Consider the following 16,873-nt stretch of genomic DNA (forward strand, 5'->3'; position numbering starts at 1 on the left):
TCATTTTAATATGGGTCAACGTTCCAATTAAGAGATGAATGCCATGTAGCCATGTTAAGCATTCATTAGCTAATATCCCTAATGGTCATTTCTAGGCTCCCGTCACATTCAAAATGCTGTGTGCAATCATAAACAAAAAAATTCAGGTATGAAATGAACAGTAAAGTATTTTATGCAATATAAAGTTGCAGCTGTTTAGTCAGCTAGGTGTTGTTAGGAAATGATTATTAGCTGACATCTGGGAACAAACAGGCTGCAGAAACGCTTCACCATGCAGACATTCAGATTGATCCTGCAGTTGCCATCAGAGAGTGTGACAGAGGGAGTCACCCCATTCTGAAACAGTAAATCACCAGAGGCATAAATCAGTTTCTTCTAACAAACTGGAGAGAGGGGCATAACAGGGGAAGGATTTATTTTATTTTTTTTTAAAAAGCACTTTTGGCTGAACATTTTGAAGTGTCCTGGCCATATTCAATCCCTTGACCACCACCTGGTTGTTTAACTCTCTGCTGTTTGAGAGACTTTTCTGGATGCAAAATTAACTGCTACGTTTGCATACAGAAGTGTCTACACTTGACAAGTAATTCATTGGCTGTGAAGTGTTTTAGAACGTCCTGAGGATGTGAACTGTGTTTATATGCATCCAAGTTGTTTCTTTTCATTCCTTATCATTTGCTCCATATGTTAAAACTACTGCAATCCAACATACAGGACAGTTCTGGACAACAGAAAAGTGAGGTCAAAAGTTGATAACAGACATTATAAATTATATAAAACATTCCAACCATGGTACCAACTAAAAGTGCTTTTGAAAAGTTGTTCCTACTTCCAAAATAGGTGGAGGGGAAAACATGCACAAATAGGATTCAAATTATATACTTTTTGAAAAGTTTAAGACGCAAGAAAATATATTAGGTTAGATAAAACAGTAAAATGAAGATTAAAAAATATAACAGAGCCACTTGGAGCGGGGCAGGAGGAGAGAGGGGATGGGGAAATGACCAGGTAAATTGAAGTGTTTATTAACCCTAAAATATAATACAAAAATATTAAAAAGTTACTCCTGATGTTTGAGTTGCCTCATTAGAGAGTTTGTTTTAGCATCAGTGCAAGTAAGCTAAAAAAGGAGACAACTGCTTCCTTCGATCCATGAGCAGTCCAAGAATCGACACTGTTTTAGAGTGCTAGAGTAGAAGCGTGCAAATTATCACTTGCTTAACCACCCATCTGCTAGAATGAGTCCCACTACATCATTTATTATTTCTAGTAGGAAGACTTAAAATAGCTCCGTGAACTGTTGCCCAACTTCAGTAAATGTTAAAACCACATGAATCATTTTAGAACTGGCTTTAGGGGGGGGGGGTGGGGGGGGCAGGGGACGCCGAGTAAAAGAAATAGAATTTTATTATTCTTTTACAGAGCAATGATCTGTCACACAAGTCAAATGTTGAAGACATCGGGGAAAGTAGGCTTATGGAACTCAGGAGTCTGATAATGAGATGAAGCTACATTTCAGACACAGGTACAAAGCTGGCACTATTGAAAATACTAAATCAGCCTCTCTGATATTAATCCAGCTTCCTTCAAAGTTTTTCCTCAAAATTCCCCATTAGCTTGCCTGACATTAATTCTCACTGTTTCAACAACATGCTCAAGAAAAGGAAAAAGAAATGTGGATTAATTTTAAATATTTTGATTTTTTTTTTTAAACTGGAGCACTTTTGTAGATAAGTCACCATTAAAATCCGCTAGCAAACATTCAAACTTGCTATTTATTGAGGACTATTTAATGCATGGCTTTAGGGTTTTTTTTTTTAAATACAGGAACTTAAAAAGAAAAGAACTGGGAAAGAGGAGCAATTACTGTAAAATTATCCACCTTTACAGGAAAGTAAATCCATCGCAATTGCTAGTTAAAAACAAAATTAGCCCATTTCTGGATAACTGCGGAGCTCCATTCCTGGCCCATCATATTTGAGTAACTCACCATTTCTTCTTGACCAGAGATGTAAACAAGAGCTTTTCACGAGTGCTTCATCAAGCTTCCCTCCGGACATATTGTCCATGAACTGATATCCCTGCTCCAAAGCAGTGTAACATTCCCTGTAGTAGTCCCTATCCTCCACACGTACTGGCGGTCCCACTGTTCGCAACTTTGCCACTACCGAAGGGTCCACTGATCTCAACGGGGAGAAGGGGTTAGTGCACTGGTCCTGAAGTAGCAATATTAACTCATCAGGCACTTTCTCGGGCTCCTTAGGGCCTCCTTCTCCCTGTTCAAGAGAAACATTCCTGAGGTCCTCTAGTCGTTTTTCAGCGTCGCTGCTGCAGTCTGTGTTTCGCCCGATGATATCCACTTCATCTTCCAAAAAGAGCCCGGAGTTGTTTCCAAACTTTCGGTTCATGACGGCACTGAATCCACACGTGCATGGGTTCTGTGATTCTTTGGTAGGGTCTGGGATGTACAATCCGACATCAGCTCCTTTGATGTTCATGTTACAAACACAGATGCAGCAGCTGTCAAAGCTGCAGTCTTTAAAGAGATTCATGATGGAATCAGATAGGATTAGGTTCACGTAAAGACTGTGCGCCTCGGGAATGGATTGCACCGTTGCAGGTTCGACCGAATTCAGCGGGCGACACGTCGAAGGCGTGGAGGCAGGTGAATATAAATCGGAATTCTCGTATTTCACAGAGCCCTGAACGCTGGCTGGACCCCCGCATCCGCGAGGAGTGCGTGGGGTTCTTGGTGTCCTTGGAGTTGGTGCCGAGATCCGCGGAGTGGCGGGTGATGGAAGGACACCGGCACCACTATTACTGGGAGGAGCACTGTTCGTCACTCCGAATGGGGTGTGCGTTTGTGGCGTGCAAGTCTGAATGTAATCCTGGTCCATACCACTGCCAACGCTCGGAATGTTTCTAGACAACAAAGAAGATCATCAGTTAAACCCAAAGCAAAAAGTACCACTCAGTTTTGAAATGCGTACTCAAATTCAATTTTAGGATTAAAATCATAATACTGTAGTTTTCTCAAACCATATACAAAACAAAACTGTTACATTGGCATACATGAACACTTTGTCTTCAGTAAAATGTTGCAGCAGATGGGTAAGTTATAAATTAGCACATTTCTTCTAAAATTTCACTTTTTACAGCAATCTATGTACAAAATGCGTCACTAATTTCTACAGCTAAATCTACACAGGTTGCTGGCAATACTTGCTCTAATTTTTTTTTATGGGTGCACAGCCCCTTAAATTTCCGCACATGCACGGGTTTTCCATTTAAAGGCTGGTGAGCCAGCTTGCGCGGGATCTCCACACAGCCGCATGGCCCTGCAGCTGAACGCGAACATTGGGTGCTGCCACCTATTTTATAACATTCAATCATAAACTTCTGGAAGCGAGTTACAGAACGTTCAGTGTAACAAGATACGATAAACATATCAACCGCTGCTCTGTAAAAGTTACAGATCTAAACTCTCAGTGGGGTTAAGCCCTATTCATGGCATCGAGAGTACCAACAGTCATGCACAACAGTTCAGTTCCAATGGCACCCTGCCGATCCAAGCAATGCAGAGTGGAGAGTGCAGAGGCTGCCAGCAAAGCAGATTCAGCAAAAAAGTTGGGGTGCCGGGGAGGAGAGGAAAACAAATTGAGAGTTTTACTTCAACACATTGTTGTTTGTGGGAGCTTGCTGTGCGCAAATTGGCTACCGCATTTCCCACATTACAACGGTGACTACACTCCAAAAGTACTTCATTAGCTGCAAAGCGCTTTGAGACGTCCGGTGGTCGTGAAAGGTGCTATATAAATGCAAGTCTTTCTTTCTTTCATTCAAGGCCAGCTAAAGGGAGCACGGAGTGTAAATGTGTGCCCCCATCCCTCTTGTGAGCAGCAGTTGCATGAAGGGCAGGCAGATCAGGAGAAACAGGATGTGTTACTCTTGAAAGTTACAAAGTTTAAAAAAAAGATTCTGTATTTTTATGCCCATTAACGAGCAACTCATAATTTCACAACCATGCAAAATACTTACTTTGAGATTCATCAGCCATAAATATATAGAGATTTAGCAAAGTGCAAAATCCTGCAAACTTCTACATTTACTGCATGTAACTTAATTTGCTGAGTACTGTAATTTTGCATTAAAAAAGCCAGAGGCAGCAACAGATCCTTAGAACCTCAAAAGTTTACAGCACAGAAGGAAGCCATTCGGCCCATTGGTTCTATGCCAGTATTTTCTAGAGCAGTCCAAAAATATTCCCGCTCTCACTTGTATCTTTTTCTGCTTCAAATATTTATACATATAACCGAAAATCTTGCCCTCTCAGGAAAATTATAGTTTTACGCCAACATTACCGTTTTCGCTGTGCTGCCATTTTTAGGCCCAACTTTCGGCCTTTATGCCTCGGTAAAGTCAGCGTTACACGAGGATTTGCAGCGCAAACTGCGAGTTTCGGCAACTTTAGTCCGAGGCCGGTAGCACTGCGAGAGGCGCCTTGGGAAGGGGGAAAAAAACAAACAAAAAAAATTGCAAAAAACAAGAACAAAACCCCTACTACTGAATCGGCAAAACAGAATTAATAAAAGCTTTAACTTACCTTTTTTGCAGTTCTTCATACTTACCGTCGGTATTCTGGGCACAAAGTATGGGTCCGGGGAGAGCCAAAAGTTCGACGGTAACGCAATCCGTGCGCTCACGTCAGCGCACCTCTCCCCGGTGGTGCGTGGAAGCATCGCTGCAAAAAGGTGCCCGAAGATCCCGCTGACCGGGTTTTCGCCGCGGAGGATCAAATCGCGGCAAAAACCCGGTCGCAAAGCTGGCAAAAATCTAGCCCATATTCTCTTAAATGCTGCAACTACTCGCTGTGTCAAAGCATGTCATGCTCCTAAACTCCACCCTCACTTTATCTATGACATTTCAATCTCATGACCCCCTTATTCACGGACATCACTGCCACAGGAAATAGTCTTGCTCTGTGAAAACCCATCATAATTTTTTTAAATAAACCTATTAAATCTCGTCTGCTCCATTCGAAAGTATTTGAATCCTTTACGGTTTGAATTCAGTTTTTAGTCAATTGTCTGCACTTGCTTTACCAATAGTGCAACTCAAACTTACATGTCCCGGATGTACGGCATGGGAGGTACAGGAGGAAGCAGGTCCAGCTTGCCAACAGTCCACGAAGAACGGTATACACACTCCTCCGGCAGTTTGACAGGAGGCAGACACTGGCTTGGTAAGATTTTCAGTGGCGCAAACATTGTACAACCCACATAACCTTGGCACTTCTCGGGGCTATAAACATAAGAAAAATCCTGAGAAAGAAAAACAAACAAGAGGACTTTAGTTCAGATTTTGTAATTAAACACGAGCAACAATGCCAGATCCATGGCTAGCCTTCATATAAAATATGTTCATTTTCTCTCATTTCCTCCTGTGAAGCATCTTGGATGATGTGCTATGATAAGGCACTACATAAATGCAAGATGTTGTGGTTACAATCATGTTAAAGTATTTTTGAGCATAGGCGTGCAAGTTATCAGTTAATACAGCCAACATAATCCGTTAAGTTCATGACAACAACAAATAATTTTGTTTTTAAATTTTAGGTTTACAAATAGCGTTTTGTAACACAAGAAATTCTGTAAGTTATACATTTTTTAATTTTGTCACCTTGATCTCTGAAGGTTTAGGACTACCCATCCCCTCTTCCACTTCAACCTTGAAATGATTCAGACTGGTTACAGTAAAATGGTGGCCATCCAGAGTCATGCCTGGGGGGTTATCCAGGCCTCCAAACTCTTTGCAGTTAATATTCATTGGAGAGTAGCCTGGACCGTGCTGCTCCAAGGACGGAGGTGTTGGAAACATCTGCTGTAGGTCTGCAGAGCCTACGGAAACAAATTAATCTGAGAACAAGTTTCGGGGAAAAAAAAAGCTTTCAGGCCGCAGGATTCTCAGGATAGAAGTTAACTGAAGCCAAAAACCTAGCAATGCTGTGGGCACCTGCTGTAACTTTTGAGTTTATCTAGCTGTACAGCCCACATTTGTCAACATTTCTACACTGATGCTTAGCTCTCAAGTCCATTCCACTATTCTTTAATCAGCTGATGGGAGGATGCACGAAGGCTTGAAGTGCAAGGCAGAACAAGCTGCTCTATTAATCTACTTAGTGAGGACTATGACTTATGTGATCATTAAGATGCCCACAACGTCCTAACATGCGTAAATCATTCAGACTCTTATTAAAAGTTCTATAAAAACGCCCTTCCTCAATCAGCTGAAAGCATAAATTGACAAACATCAACTCCCACACAAGCATGATGGGTGTTCAGTTGTTTAAAAAGTGTAGGTTGTGAAATAAATAGTTATCACATGGCTAACCTTAATTATTAACTCTAGTCTAATTTTTAATGGCCAAAAAACTTTGATACCAAAAAGAATACTTTTTTTGTTTTTTAAAAGCAAACAAGTTATATGATCAGGGAGATAAATATAATGGCTATTGGATTATTCCTGGATTAAATTTTTTTTTTTTAATAATTTGGCTTACTTATACAAGGGAATGTGTCAAAAGGCCCCGCCTTCGAATCCCTATTGCCCATTTTCTCATCCGATCCAACATGTGCATTTCGAGAACCAGTCTGGTGAACAAAAATAATTAGATGAACAAACAACGAACAGTCAACTCTTATCCGAAGAATAGTATATTCCAAAATTACTCCTATTGATAACAAAACATTAGCATACTGCCTTTCCATAGTTACTAATGATGGAAAAAAACAAATACAAGACTAATTTGCATATATGTTAAGTAAATTGTGCATTCTTCATTATTGTTTTGTAAAAACATTTTTATGCAAGTTTCATCTACATGTAATACAAACAATATCTTGTTGACTTAAGAGGGGAAATAGGCAAGATTTCTGGTGGCACAAGTCCAGAAAGTTTTACAAGCATATTCTCAAAAATAACATTCTCTCCTCTCCCTCCAAAAAAGCACTCCAATGTTTTGCATATATGAAAGATCCCTGCCTTGAGTAGCCCCACTTCATACAGCACTGAAGGCTGGCGCTCAGCACAAGACAAGTATTGCCCTACAGGCAGGGCAGTTCCCAATCCGCTGTCATGCATGCACTTGCAGCAATTGGCAGAAACCAGAGTTCAGGTCGCCTTATCTCCCTACTGTAACAACCAAGGAAAGGCATAGGAAACCAAATAAACATTTCAAACTGGGCAAAATAACTCACCCCAAGCTCGTCCTCGTCATCAAACAGATTGTCAAGGTCTTTGATAGAGACAACCAGATCAACCTCATTCATGAGACTAGTGGATGCAGTCCGATTGTGTGAGGGTGATTTTTGTCCATCTACAATATAGAGAGAAAATCTGTTAAAATTGTACAAGAAGTTTTAGACTAACACTTTCGATTACAGTTAAACATTATGGCAAGTGACAAATGCAGTAAATTAGCATAAACTGGCTGCCATGTCTGCCGACAAAGAAACGGTAGTTACACTTCTAAACTACTTCATTGGGACATCCTGAGGCTGTAAAAGGCACTATATAAACGATTCCTTCCAATTGAAGCCAGAGTCTGGTAGCTTTAATGGTTAAGGCAGTGGGAAAGTATCTGAAAAAGCCTGTCTCACTGACCTGTTGACAGATTATAAAGGCAAACAGTAGATTACTTCATACATTGGTAACATCATGGTTTTTCTGATCACCCAAACAAAAGGTTTTTTTAAACATAGAACTACATATCTAACCTATTCTTAAATGCTGACATGATCTTGCTTTAATCACTAGCTCTAGTAAAGAATTCTGCGGTATCATAACCCTCGGAGTATTAAAAGGCTTTCTTGCTATCCACCCTAAATCTCTTCCATTTCATTTTATATCTTTGTCCCTTTGTTCTAGACCCCTTAACCACTATATATAATCTTTTTTTAAATCTACTCTGCCATATTCCTTCATAACTTTAAATACCTTTATCAAATCACCCGATAATCTCCTCTAGCAAATACAGACCCAATTTTTGTATATATTTTTTTTAATTCCTTCTCGGTGTGACAGGTGTCATTGGCACGGACGGCATTTATTGCCAATCCCAGAGAAAGCTGCAGGCCGCATCTTGAACTGCTGCTGTGGTGAAGGTGCTCCCACAATGCTGTTGGGTAGGAAGTTCCTGTATTTTGACCCAGGGTCAATAATTTTTTTTTAAGCCTTTCTCTGTATTTGTATTTTGTCGTGTCCCCTCTATTGATTCAACATCTTTCCTATAGTGGGGCGCGCACAACAGCACACAGTATTCCAATTGTGGTCATGCTAAGGTTTTATATAGATTCATCATTATTTCTCGACTTTTATATCTCTTGCCATAAAATGCAACATTCCACTAGCACTTTTTTTTTAAATGGCCTCATCAACTTTGTGATGCTTTTCATGTCGAAGATGAACGCCCCAATCCCTCTGCTCTTCCGTATCATCCATTTCCCCATTTACACTTTTATTAATGTTTTTTTAAACAACATATTCAATCTCACACTTGCCGATATTAAATTCTGTTACTTTTTTTTTAACATCTATTTGACCAATTCGGTTTCACCTTCTCCCCAATTTCCACCTTTATTGCAAACGCTGATGGAGAACTTGTTAAGTATCCCCACCAATTTTCATTTATCCTCTAACTCACAACTCTTCTCCCTTCAAAAGTCCCACCTCATATTTAACAATTCTCTTTTTAACAGAAAACAGTAAAAAAATTCTACAAATGAGAGATTTTCTGCTCTCTCTTTCCCTCCTTGTTGTCTTTATCCCGCTCCACCTGTTTCTTTTATGAATTACGAACTATTTTTGCGTTAACCAACCCCTTTCTCATAATCAAGCCCTGTCTGTACCACAACTAGAGTGTAATATATTGAACTGTAGGCCTGACATCCAGAGAAAATGTCACCTGCAAATAATCTCAAATCACAAACTGTACTATAAAATGTGGCAGACTACAGCCAAGAAGTATTCATTCCAGAATGCTCATCAGTTGGAGGAAGTCATTAATGTCAAATAAGGACCCAGAGGTCGGAATCATCCCTAAAGCAATCACACTTCAACAGTGTGCAAAAAAAAAGACTATTTATGAAATACAAAAGTCCCTGAAGTTGGAATCAGACATCAAATTAACTCAAACTAAAAATAAACTGATTCTATCCAAGTTGGATTCAAAGTACAGTACCATCTTCCAGCTCAAAATTAGGGCAGGGCAGACAACAGAAGTGAGGAAATCATTTTCTAAAATTGAGAACATCTAAACAAGCCCATCCTCTACATCACCTTTTTAAATTTGGCACATGCCTGAAGACAACAAAACATACATCAGGTTGGCACACAAGAAAAATGGTCTGATGACCAGTATTTGATGGTATCAAGTGCCCAATAATTAGTAATTTTTAACATCAGTGCATCTACTACTCTTTGATTCCTAGCTCTGAAAATAAAAATTTGAATCTGAAGCTATTGTTCACTCACACACACCCCACTCAATAGCACTGGACCTTGTTCACTGCTATGCCTCTGCACAATGCAGAGATAGCACCATTAAATAAGGCTAATTATGCACAGCACCCAAGGAGGAAAAAAACAAAAATAAATTCTACCCAAAATGTTAACCTGCTCTCAGATGATGATTTGCAGCCTCTCAGTTTTTTGGTACTATCAAATCATATAAAATAAACATACACAATACATATACAGGGGGGGGGGGGGGGAGAAGTGGGAGGAAGAAGCAACAGTCAACTGTACCTGGCTTTGTTCCAGAATTTAATATCGACATGGCATCCTCTCCTTCCGCTGGTGGTGTTGAGTGGGATGCACCATCATTGTCTCCCTGTAAGAGAGAAACTGAAATTTACACATATATCTATGTCCAGCCAATGCTATTATTATACTGGGAGGGCTTACACGCTCAGATTTAATTTGGATGTAACCTGACAATATTAGGATTAGCCCAATACTTAAGCACTTTCCTTTAACTGAAATCTAAATACATGCCTTCAAGTCACAATCCTGCTGACATACCGTTGGGAAGAGGGTTGGACACACCAAGCATAGGCGCCGAGGCTTTTCACGACAAAGGAAATTAAAATGACAGCAAGTCACCTGCACGTGCCTTGCACACTTGCGGTTAGCTTTAGAGCACCAGAGGCAGAGGCTTGAAGGAAGGACAGCACTCAACAAGAAATGGTGTGCGATCGGGAGAATATAAAGTGCAACCAAAAAAAAATTCAGTAAATATATGTCTCTTTTTAAAAACAGCAACAATGAGGAAGTAACCAGTTTCCTTTTCCGCATATTATGCCGCAGCGTGAAAACAAAGCCAAACAGACAACCCTTTTAATATGAGTTTACAAGTAGCATGGTTTTTAATCCAACCAATATAATTTTCGATAACTAAATCTAAATTTCATAGCTCCATTTGCACTGGATTTGACAACTATCTCCAGCTTAATACAGAGCACATTTTGAGCCATGCACTCTGCTGCCTGTATCCCATCCCACACCAAGTCCGGCCACCTATCACCCCTGTCCTTACTGAACTACGTTGGCTCCTGGTCCCACACTGCATCCGATTTAAAATTTCCATCCTCGTGTTTAAATCCGTTTTTTGGCCTCCCCATCTCTGTAACCTCCTCCAGCCCTATCACCCCCCCTCAACCTCTGTCCATTTGATCTCTCATGCATCTTCCTCTCCCTTCACTCCACCTTTGGTGGGCAAGCCTTCAGCCATCTAGGCCGGAAGCTCGGGAATTCCCGCCCTAAATCCATCTACACCTTTAAAGGCCCCCCTTAAAATCGACCTCTGAACAAGCTTTTGGTTATCCCTCCCAATATCTCCTTCTCGAGTTTGGCATTCATCTTTGCCCAATTATGACACTGAAGTGCCTTGGAACGGTTTCCTACAGTAAAGAGGTTATATAAATGTAAGTTATGTTATATTAAGATTTCACTTGGCCGCATCATTACACTGAAGTCTACATTCATGCCTCATTATAGACAATATATGCCATCAGAAAGCACCAAAACAGATTAACTGGTCATTTCTCTCATGTGCTGTTTGCGGGATCTTACGGTGCACAAATTGGCTGCTGGGTTTGCCTGCAAGACAAATGTCAACACTTCAAAAGTAATAAACTGGCTGTAATGCACTTTGGGATGTCCTGAGGCTGTGAAATGCACTAAATAAACAGAAGTATTTTTTGTTAAATAAATTTTAATCACTTAACAATCACCCTCACAAACAAGCCAATGACATTCTTTTAGAGACAGTGAACAGAAACAGCAACTGTTCAGAGTCAGGGGGTAGGCGTAGGAATAACTGGCAGGACCAGTCCTACCTGAAGTGCAACCAACCACCACCACAAAGTCCACAGCATAGACCAAGCAAGTTTTCCCAGCTGTGAAATGGTGTGGCAGTAGAATGCAGCAATATGAACTTCAAAAAGGAGGGGGAAGAAAAGAGAGGCATTAATACAAAGTAACTGGTTTAATGAGTGTTTTCCATCACTCAGTTTTCAACTTTCAAACAGTCAATATTTACAAAGCAAATAGAACTTTCAAAATAAAATGTAACTCATATCCAAGACAACGCTCATTGAATAAACAGGAAATTTAGGCACAAAATACTTGCTACAGGAAGATTACTTCAGTTGATTCTCTGTTTGTGTGTAACGAGGAGGATTTTATAATCTTGCAATGCAAACAGAGTTCAATACTTGAGTGCATTGCAACTAAAAGCAGAAACAATAGCTAAAGCAGCTCTCAGGAAATTTAGCAAGTGTTGCCATTCGGTTCAGTTAGCATTTAGGAGAGAAAAGAGACAATTAAAAACTTTAATTTTGTACCAATCTGTTCAGTACAATTCATCGCCTCAAATTGCTTCCGCTATTGAGTGGCAGATCTGTGACCAACAATATTTCACTGTAGTGTTCTTGTGCATAGAAAGCATTTAGAATTATATACGACTAAAAGAACAGTGATTTAGGTATAGTTTCTTTTCCATAATTCAGGCATACTGTAAAATTTCACATGCTCACTGAAATCCGAGTGAGAACACTAATGAACAGTGCACAGACTGAGCTTTCCCTGAAATGCAACATTAATAGAAAAACACCTCAATTATAACTTACCTTTTGTGCATGTTTCCTTCCTGGATCCCGCTCACTGCCTTGCTTGTCTTTCTTATCAGGAAAGCTGAACTCCTCATCCCCATCATCAAATGCATATGGATCAACTTCCAACTTGGAGTCAGCCTCTAGCCGAAAGCTCTTGAAATATTGGTTTCTACTCTGGATGTATCCCTGTATCCGCTCTTCAGAAATCTTTAATGGCTTATTTGAACGTACCACTAACCTTAAAAAGTAAAAGTAAAACATAATTGTTCAACTTGTTCAGCAGTGATTAAGCACTGAAAGTTGCCTTGCTCTATTTATATTTAATAAAGATAAAAATGCTCTGAAGCTCTAGTTTACAGCCCAATGTTTGTTCTCCCTGACCTTTCTACCCCAAACACAGCAATTGTAAGCATACGAGGCTTTGGAATCCTCCAAAAATTCATCGTAAATGTTGAAAAAGGATATTTACCTGCTTTAAGCGAGAACATTATTTGTTTAAACTGTTGCTTAAAACAAACTACGATCCTGCTCTTACTTTTACTGTCTTTTTATAAAATAAGACACATCAGGCACTCTGCGTTTATTCTGCTCTGCAGAGATGGTCAAAAAACAAATTTAATAAAAACTCAATGGATTGTCTACAACAACCAAAAGTCAGCCAAAACTTTAGGCTACTGCATTATCACCACAGGAGCATCTTGCAAGAGATTTTAACCTGTATGCACTTTGCAGCATGCAATATCAGTGAAGCAGGTGCACCAACTATGCAGTTTATGGTTTTAAGAAAAAGCAAAAACTGAATGATAGAAGTTCATACTTCAGACATGCAGTGTTTGCTGTAGTGCAAACTTTCCAGTCTCTGAACTGTGTTACCGGTAGCGAGCCTGCACAAAAACAGCAGCCCAGAGCAGCAACAATGCCCTTTTAAAGTAAATGTAAACCTTGTCCACCTTCATCAGGCAGATCTGAAACTTTATTTTTGTCTTAAAACATATTTTTGTGTTTTGAGAGATTGAGGCTCCTTTAATGAGGCATTATGAGAAAAGTAAAGTTCCAGGATACACGTACAAACACAGAAAGTAACAGCTGCTACTGCCGCTGAACATTTAGCAAACACAGCAGAATCTTGATAAATGTACAAGTACTTCTGCCAAGAAATGCTGGCTTGGATCAAGGTTTCTACATCAACAAGAAGGATAAACCACACTGTCAAGAATAAAGCAGTAATCGAATACAAGGTGGAACCTGAAATGCATAGAATTTTCTTATCAGTTTTGTCCCCCCTATTGCATCAAGGTGGATGAGATCAAAAGCCTTGATACAGCAAGTAAGTGCCGCATCACGCCTAATCAGCAGTTCCCAGGTAAATATGTTATTTTTAAATTTCTCAGGATGTGGGTGACACTGGCATGGCTGCACTTATTGACCATTTCTAGCTACCCTGAAACAGTAGTAGAAGGCCTGCTCTTTGAACTGCTGCAGCGTTTGTATTGATGGTGCTCCCACAATGATGTTAGGTGGGGAATTCCAGGCTACTGACCAATGCTCATGTCGGAATGGTGTACAACTGAAGGGGAACTTGCAGAGGTTATGATGTGCCCACAACATTGTTGCTCTTGCCGTTCTCAGCAGTAGATATCACAGGGGGACGGAGTAACCTTGGCGAGTTGCTGCAATGCATCCTGTAGAGTGTACATAATGCTATCACAGTGCGCCACTGGTGGAGTGCAGGTAATATTCGTGCCACATAAGTTTGAGTGTTCTGTGGCTGCTGCGATCCAGGCAAGTGGTGAGAATTCAATCGCATTCCTGTCACAAAGTACCCAGCCTCTAACCTGCCCTTATAATCACGATATTTACATGGCTAGTCCAGTTAAGTTTCTTTTCGATGGTGGTGGCGTTGCCTTTAAAAGGGCAGAGGGAGTGACTAGGCTTTCTTTTGTTGTAGACGGTCATTACCTGGTGTGCATGTGATGCAAATGTTGCCTGCCATTCATCAGTCCAAGTCTGGATATTAATCAGGTCCGGCTGTAGCCTAGCTTGGGCTGCTCCATGATCAAAGGAATTGTGAATGGGGTGAATACTGGAATGGTCAATGAACAGTTCCACTCCTGGCTGTACGATGGAGGAAAGGTCATTGATGAGGTCCTGCAACTGTGTCCTAGGGCTGCAATGATTGGCTTCCTACATCCATAAATACCTTCCTTTTGTCAGGCATGACTCCAGTCGCTGCAGGGTTTTCCCTAGACTCCCATTGCCCTCTGTTTTGCTGGTGCTCCTTGGTGCCATATTCAGTCGAATGCTGGCTTGATGTGGAGGGCAGCTACTCGCTGGACTTTCAGTCACACGTTTGTAGGCAGGAATATCACAGCAATGCGAGACTTATCCCTTCAAGGTTGTCTAAAATCTCCTGCCCAATTTCAATTCAGGCAACTTCACACCCAAGCTACAATGTTTAGTTTGAGACAATACAAAGCAAAAAATTTGCATCAAATGTATGTGTATATAACAATTCGGAACAGAGTAGGCCTTACAGCCTCTGAAGCTTGCTCCGCCATTCAATAAGATCATGGCTGATCTTCACCCTCAACTCCACTTTCCCACCCGATCTCTGTATCCCTCGATTCCTCTAGATTCCAGAAATGTATCTATCTCAGCCTTAAATATACTCAATGATTCAGCATCCACACACGGCCCTTTGGGGGTAGAGAATTCCAAAGATTTACAACCCATGAAGAAATTTCTCCTCATCTCAGTCTTAAATGGCTGATCCCTTATCCTGAGACCATGCCCCCTAGTTCTAGACTCTCCAGCCAGGAGAAACAACCTCTCAACCTTTTCAATCCCCTAGAATCTTCAATGAGATCACCTCAATCTTCTAAACGCCAGAGAGTATAGGCCCAATTTAGTAACTTACAATCACATGCAACTAGATGGCACTATGCTTTGATCTTCCAATGTGCCAGGAATTATAGCATTGTAGCAAGTGGACTTTCACCCAGATCTCCCTCTCATCATACCAGAGGGAGGGAACAGGACAGAAAGAACAAAAAGATGCCAGAGACTTGGCACTTCCTCAGAGTAGGGTGGGGGAAAGGGGCACATCAAAAATCAGCAGGCTGACCACTGCAGCCCACTTTTGTATTTCCTACCAACAAACCCCAAAGTCCCGTGAAGGGCAGGTTGCTCAGCCATTTTAAGGTAGGGTTTGGCGCACAGAAATCAAGGACAGAAAAGTAAAGATAATTAAGTTGCCTCCCAAAAAATAACTCGCGTTTTCTAAATACCAACTATTTAAAATCACTTTGCACAACAGCAATTTTGAAGTCAAAGTTTGCTTAAAAACCCAAGACATGTCTGCAAGAACCATGCCTTAATTAGCCTTCAATGTAGTTTCCTGGAAGATACAGTAATGCCAATTCGTTGTGTTTGTTTACCCTTCCAGTGGTTAGCCAACAATGTGGGTGTGACTGAGCACAGGCTCCAGTCTGGCAGGAGCCTGTGGCCTGCTCGCACACAAGCGACGACGAATAGTTCTAAAGGTGAACAAACTTTGTCAGTGTACTTCACATCTCAGTAATTAGAGGGATTTTTTTTTCTGCCTAGATGATTTGGGAGTGTTCTATAATTCAATTAAAATAAAGACAATGCTTAAGCTGGTTATTTTTGGCAGCCTATAAAAAGAATTGCAGATCAGTTCAGCATGCTGGTACAAGTACAACGTCCCAAAGCCAGCAACCTCTGGGTCGAGGCTGTGCCGGTTTTCGTTTTTTTCCGGATTGCGGCAAGAAAATCCGACGTCCCGAATCCGGCAACCTCGGGGCCAATTTTGGGGGTTTTCCGGATTTCGGAGAAAAAAATCCAACATCCCGAATCCAGCAACCTCAGGGTTGAGGCCATGCCAGTTTTCCTATTTTTCCAGATTTCGGGTCAGACATTAAAATAGCTTAGCACAACTCATGCTATAGGTCGGGTCGGGTCACACGTGGGTCATTCGGCAAGGCGATTGCACGTCAGACGATTCCATCTGCAATGCGCTTTTCTAAAAAATGTCCGGTTTTCGGACAATAATTCCGGACATTGTACCTGTGCAACACATTTGGTTGTGCCAACCACCTGTGCCACAGAGCAGAAACGATGTTGCTGAATACCACGAGGTCCTGATGTTAACCACCTCAAGTAAAAGGACAACTTCAATGGGCCTACACACACTCACACCTCCTAATATAGAGGGAAGAATATGAAGTTGCAAGACCTTCCTCCATGCCTCAACGTGTTGACTGTTTGCTGAGATACATCCTATGGGCACAGTGAGGAGCAGGATACTGGCACGGGTGGTGTATGGGAAGGAGGAACAGCAGCAGGTTGTCCTGGATTTACAGCATGCACATATTTGTGATTATTAGCATGTGGGGGCCTTGGGCTGTTTAGGCATTTGGATTTTAACATATGGGGGAGCTTGGATTGTACAGATGTTTGTTCAATAAATATTTGATTAGAAATGAAAGCAACTACGTTGGACAAGACATATCATAATTCTATCCAACTCCAAATTGTTTTCATTCTAATCAGCGACTCACTGCCGCAACTCCAAATGGTTGGACACGTGTAACTTGCATCATTAGGGATACTGCCTTCTGGGAGGCAATAAGCCTGCCTGACTGTGGGACTGAAAATAGCTTTCACACAGATAGGATATA

The 16,873-nt window shown here is 41.0% G+C and overlaps 1 protein-coding gene across 1 annotated transcript in view; it reads right to left on the minus strand.

Moving 5' to 3' along the window:
- The window catches only part of med13a (mediator complex subunit 13a), a 129,892-nt gene that overhangs the window by 37,133 nt on the left and 75,886 nt on the right, over positions 1 to 16,873 (minus strand). Inside the window, exons 11-17 of the mRNA XM_070858001.1 lie at positions 12,189 to 12,411; positions 9,805 to 9,889; positions 7,257 to 7,375; positions 6,560 to 6,650; positions 5,680 to 5,897; positions 5,125 to 5,321; positions 1,991 to 2,922 (exon numbers count right to left, since the gene is read on the minus strand). Of these exons, the coding sequence (XP_070714102.1) occupies positions 1,991 to 2,922; positions 5,125 to 5,321; positions 5,680 to 5,897; positions 6,560 to 6,650; positions 7,257 to 7,375; positions 9,805 to 9,889; positions 12,189 to 12,411 (1,865 nt within the window). The remainder of the gene's footprint in view (positions 1 to 1,990; positions 2,923 to 5,124; positions 5,322 to 5,679; positions 5,898 to 6,559; positions 6,651 to 7,256; positions 7,376 to 9,804; positions 9,890 to 12,188; positions 12,412 to 16,873) is intronic.

The sequence above is a fragment of the Pristiophorus japonicus genome, chromosome 16 (assembly GCF_044704955.1).
Source record: "Pristiophorus japonicus isolate sPriJap1 chromosome 16, sPriJap1.hap1, whole genome shotgun sequence".
NCBI classification, from domain to species: Eukaryota; Metazoa; Chordata; class Chondrichthyes; family Pristiophoridae; genus Pristiophorus; species Pristiophorus japonicus.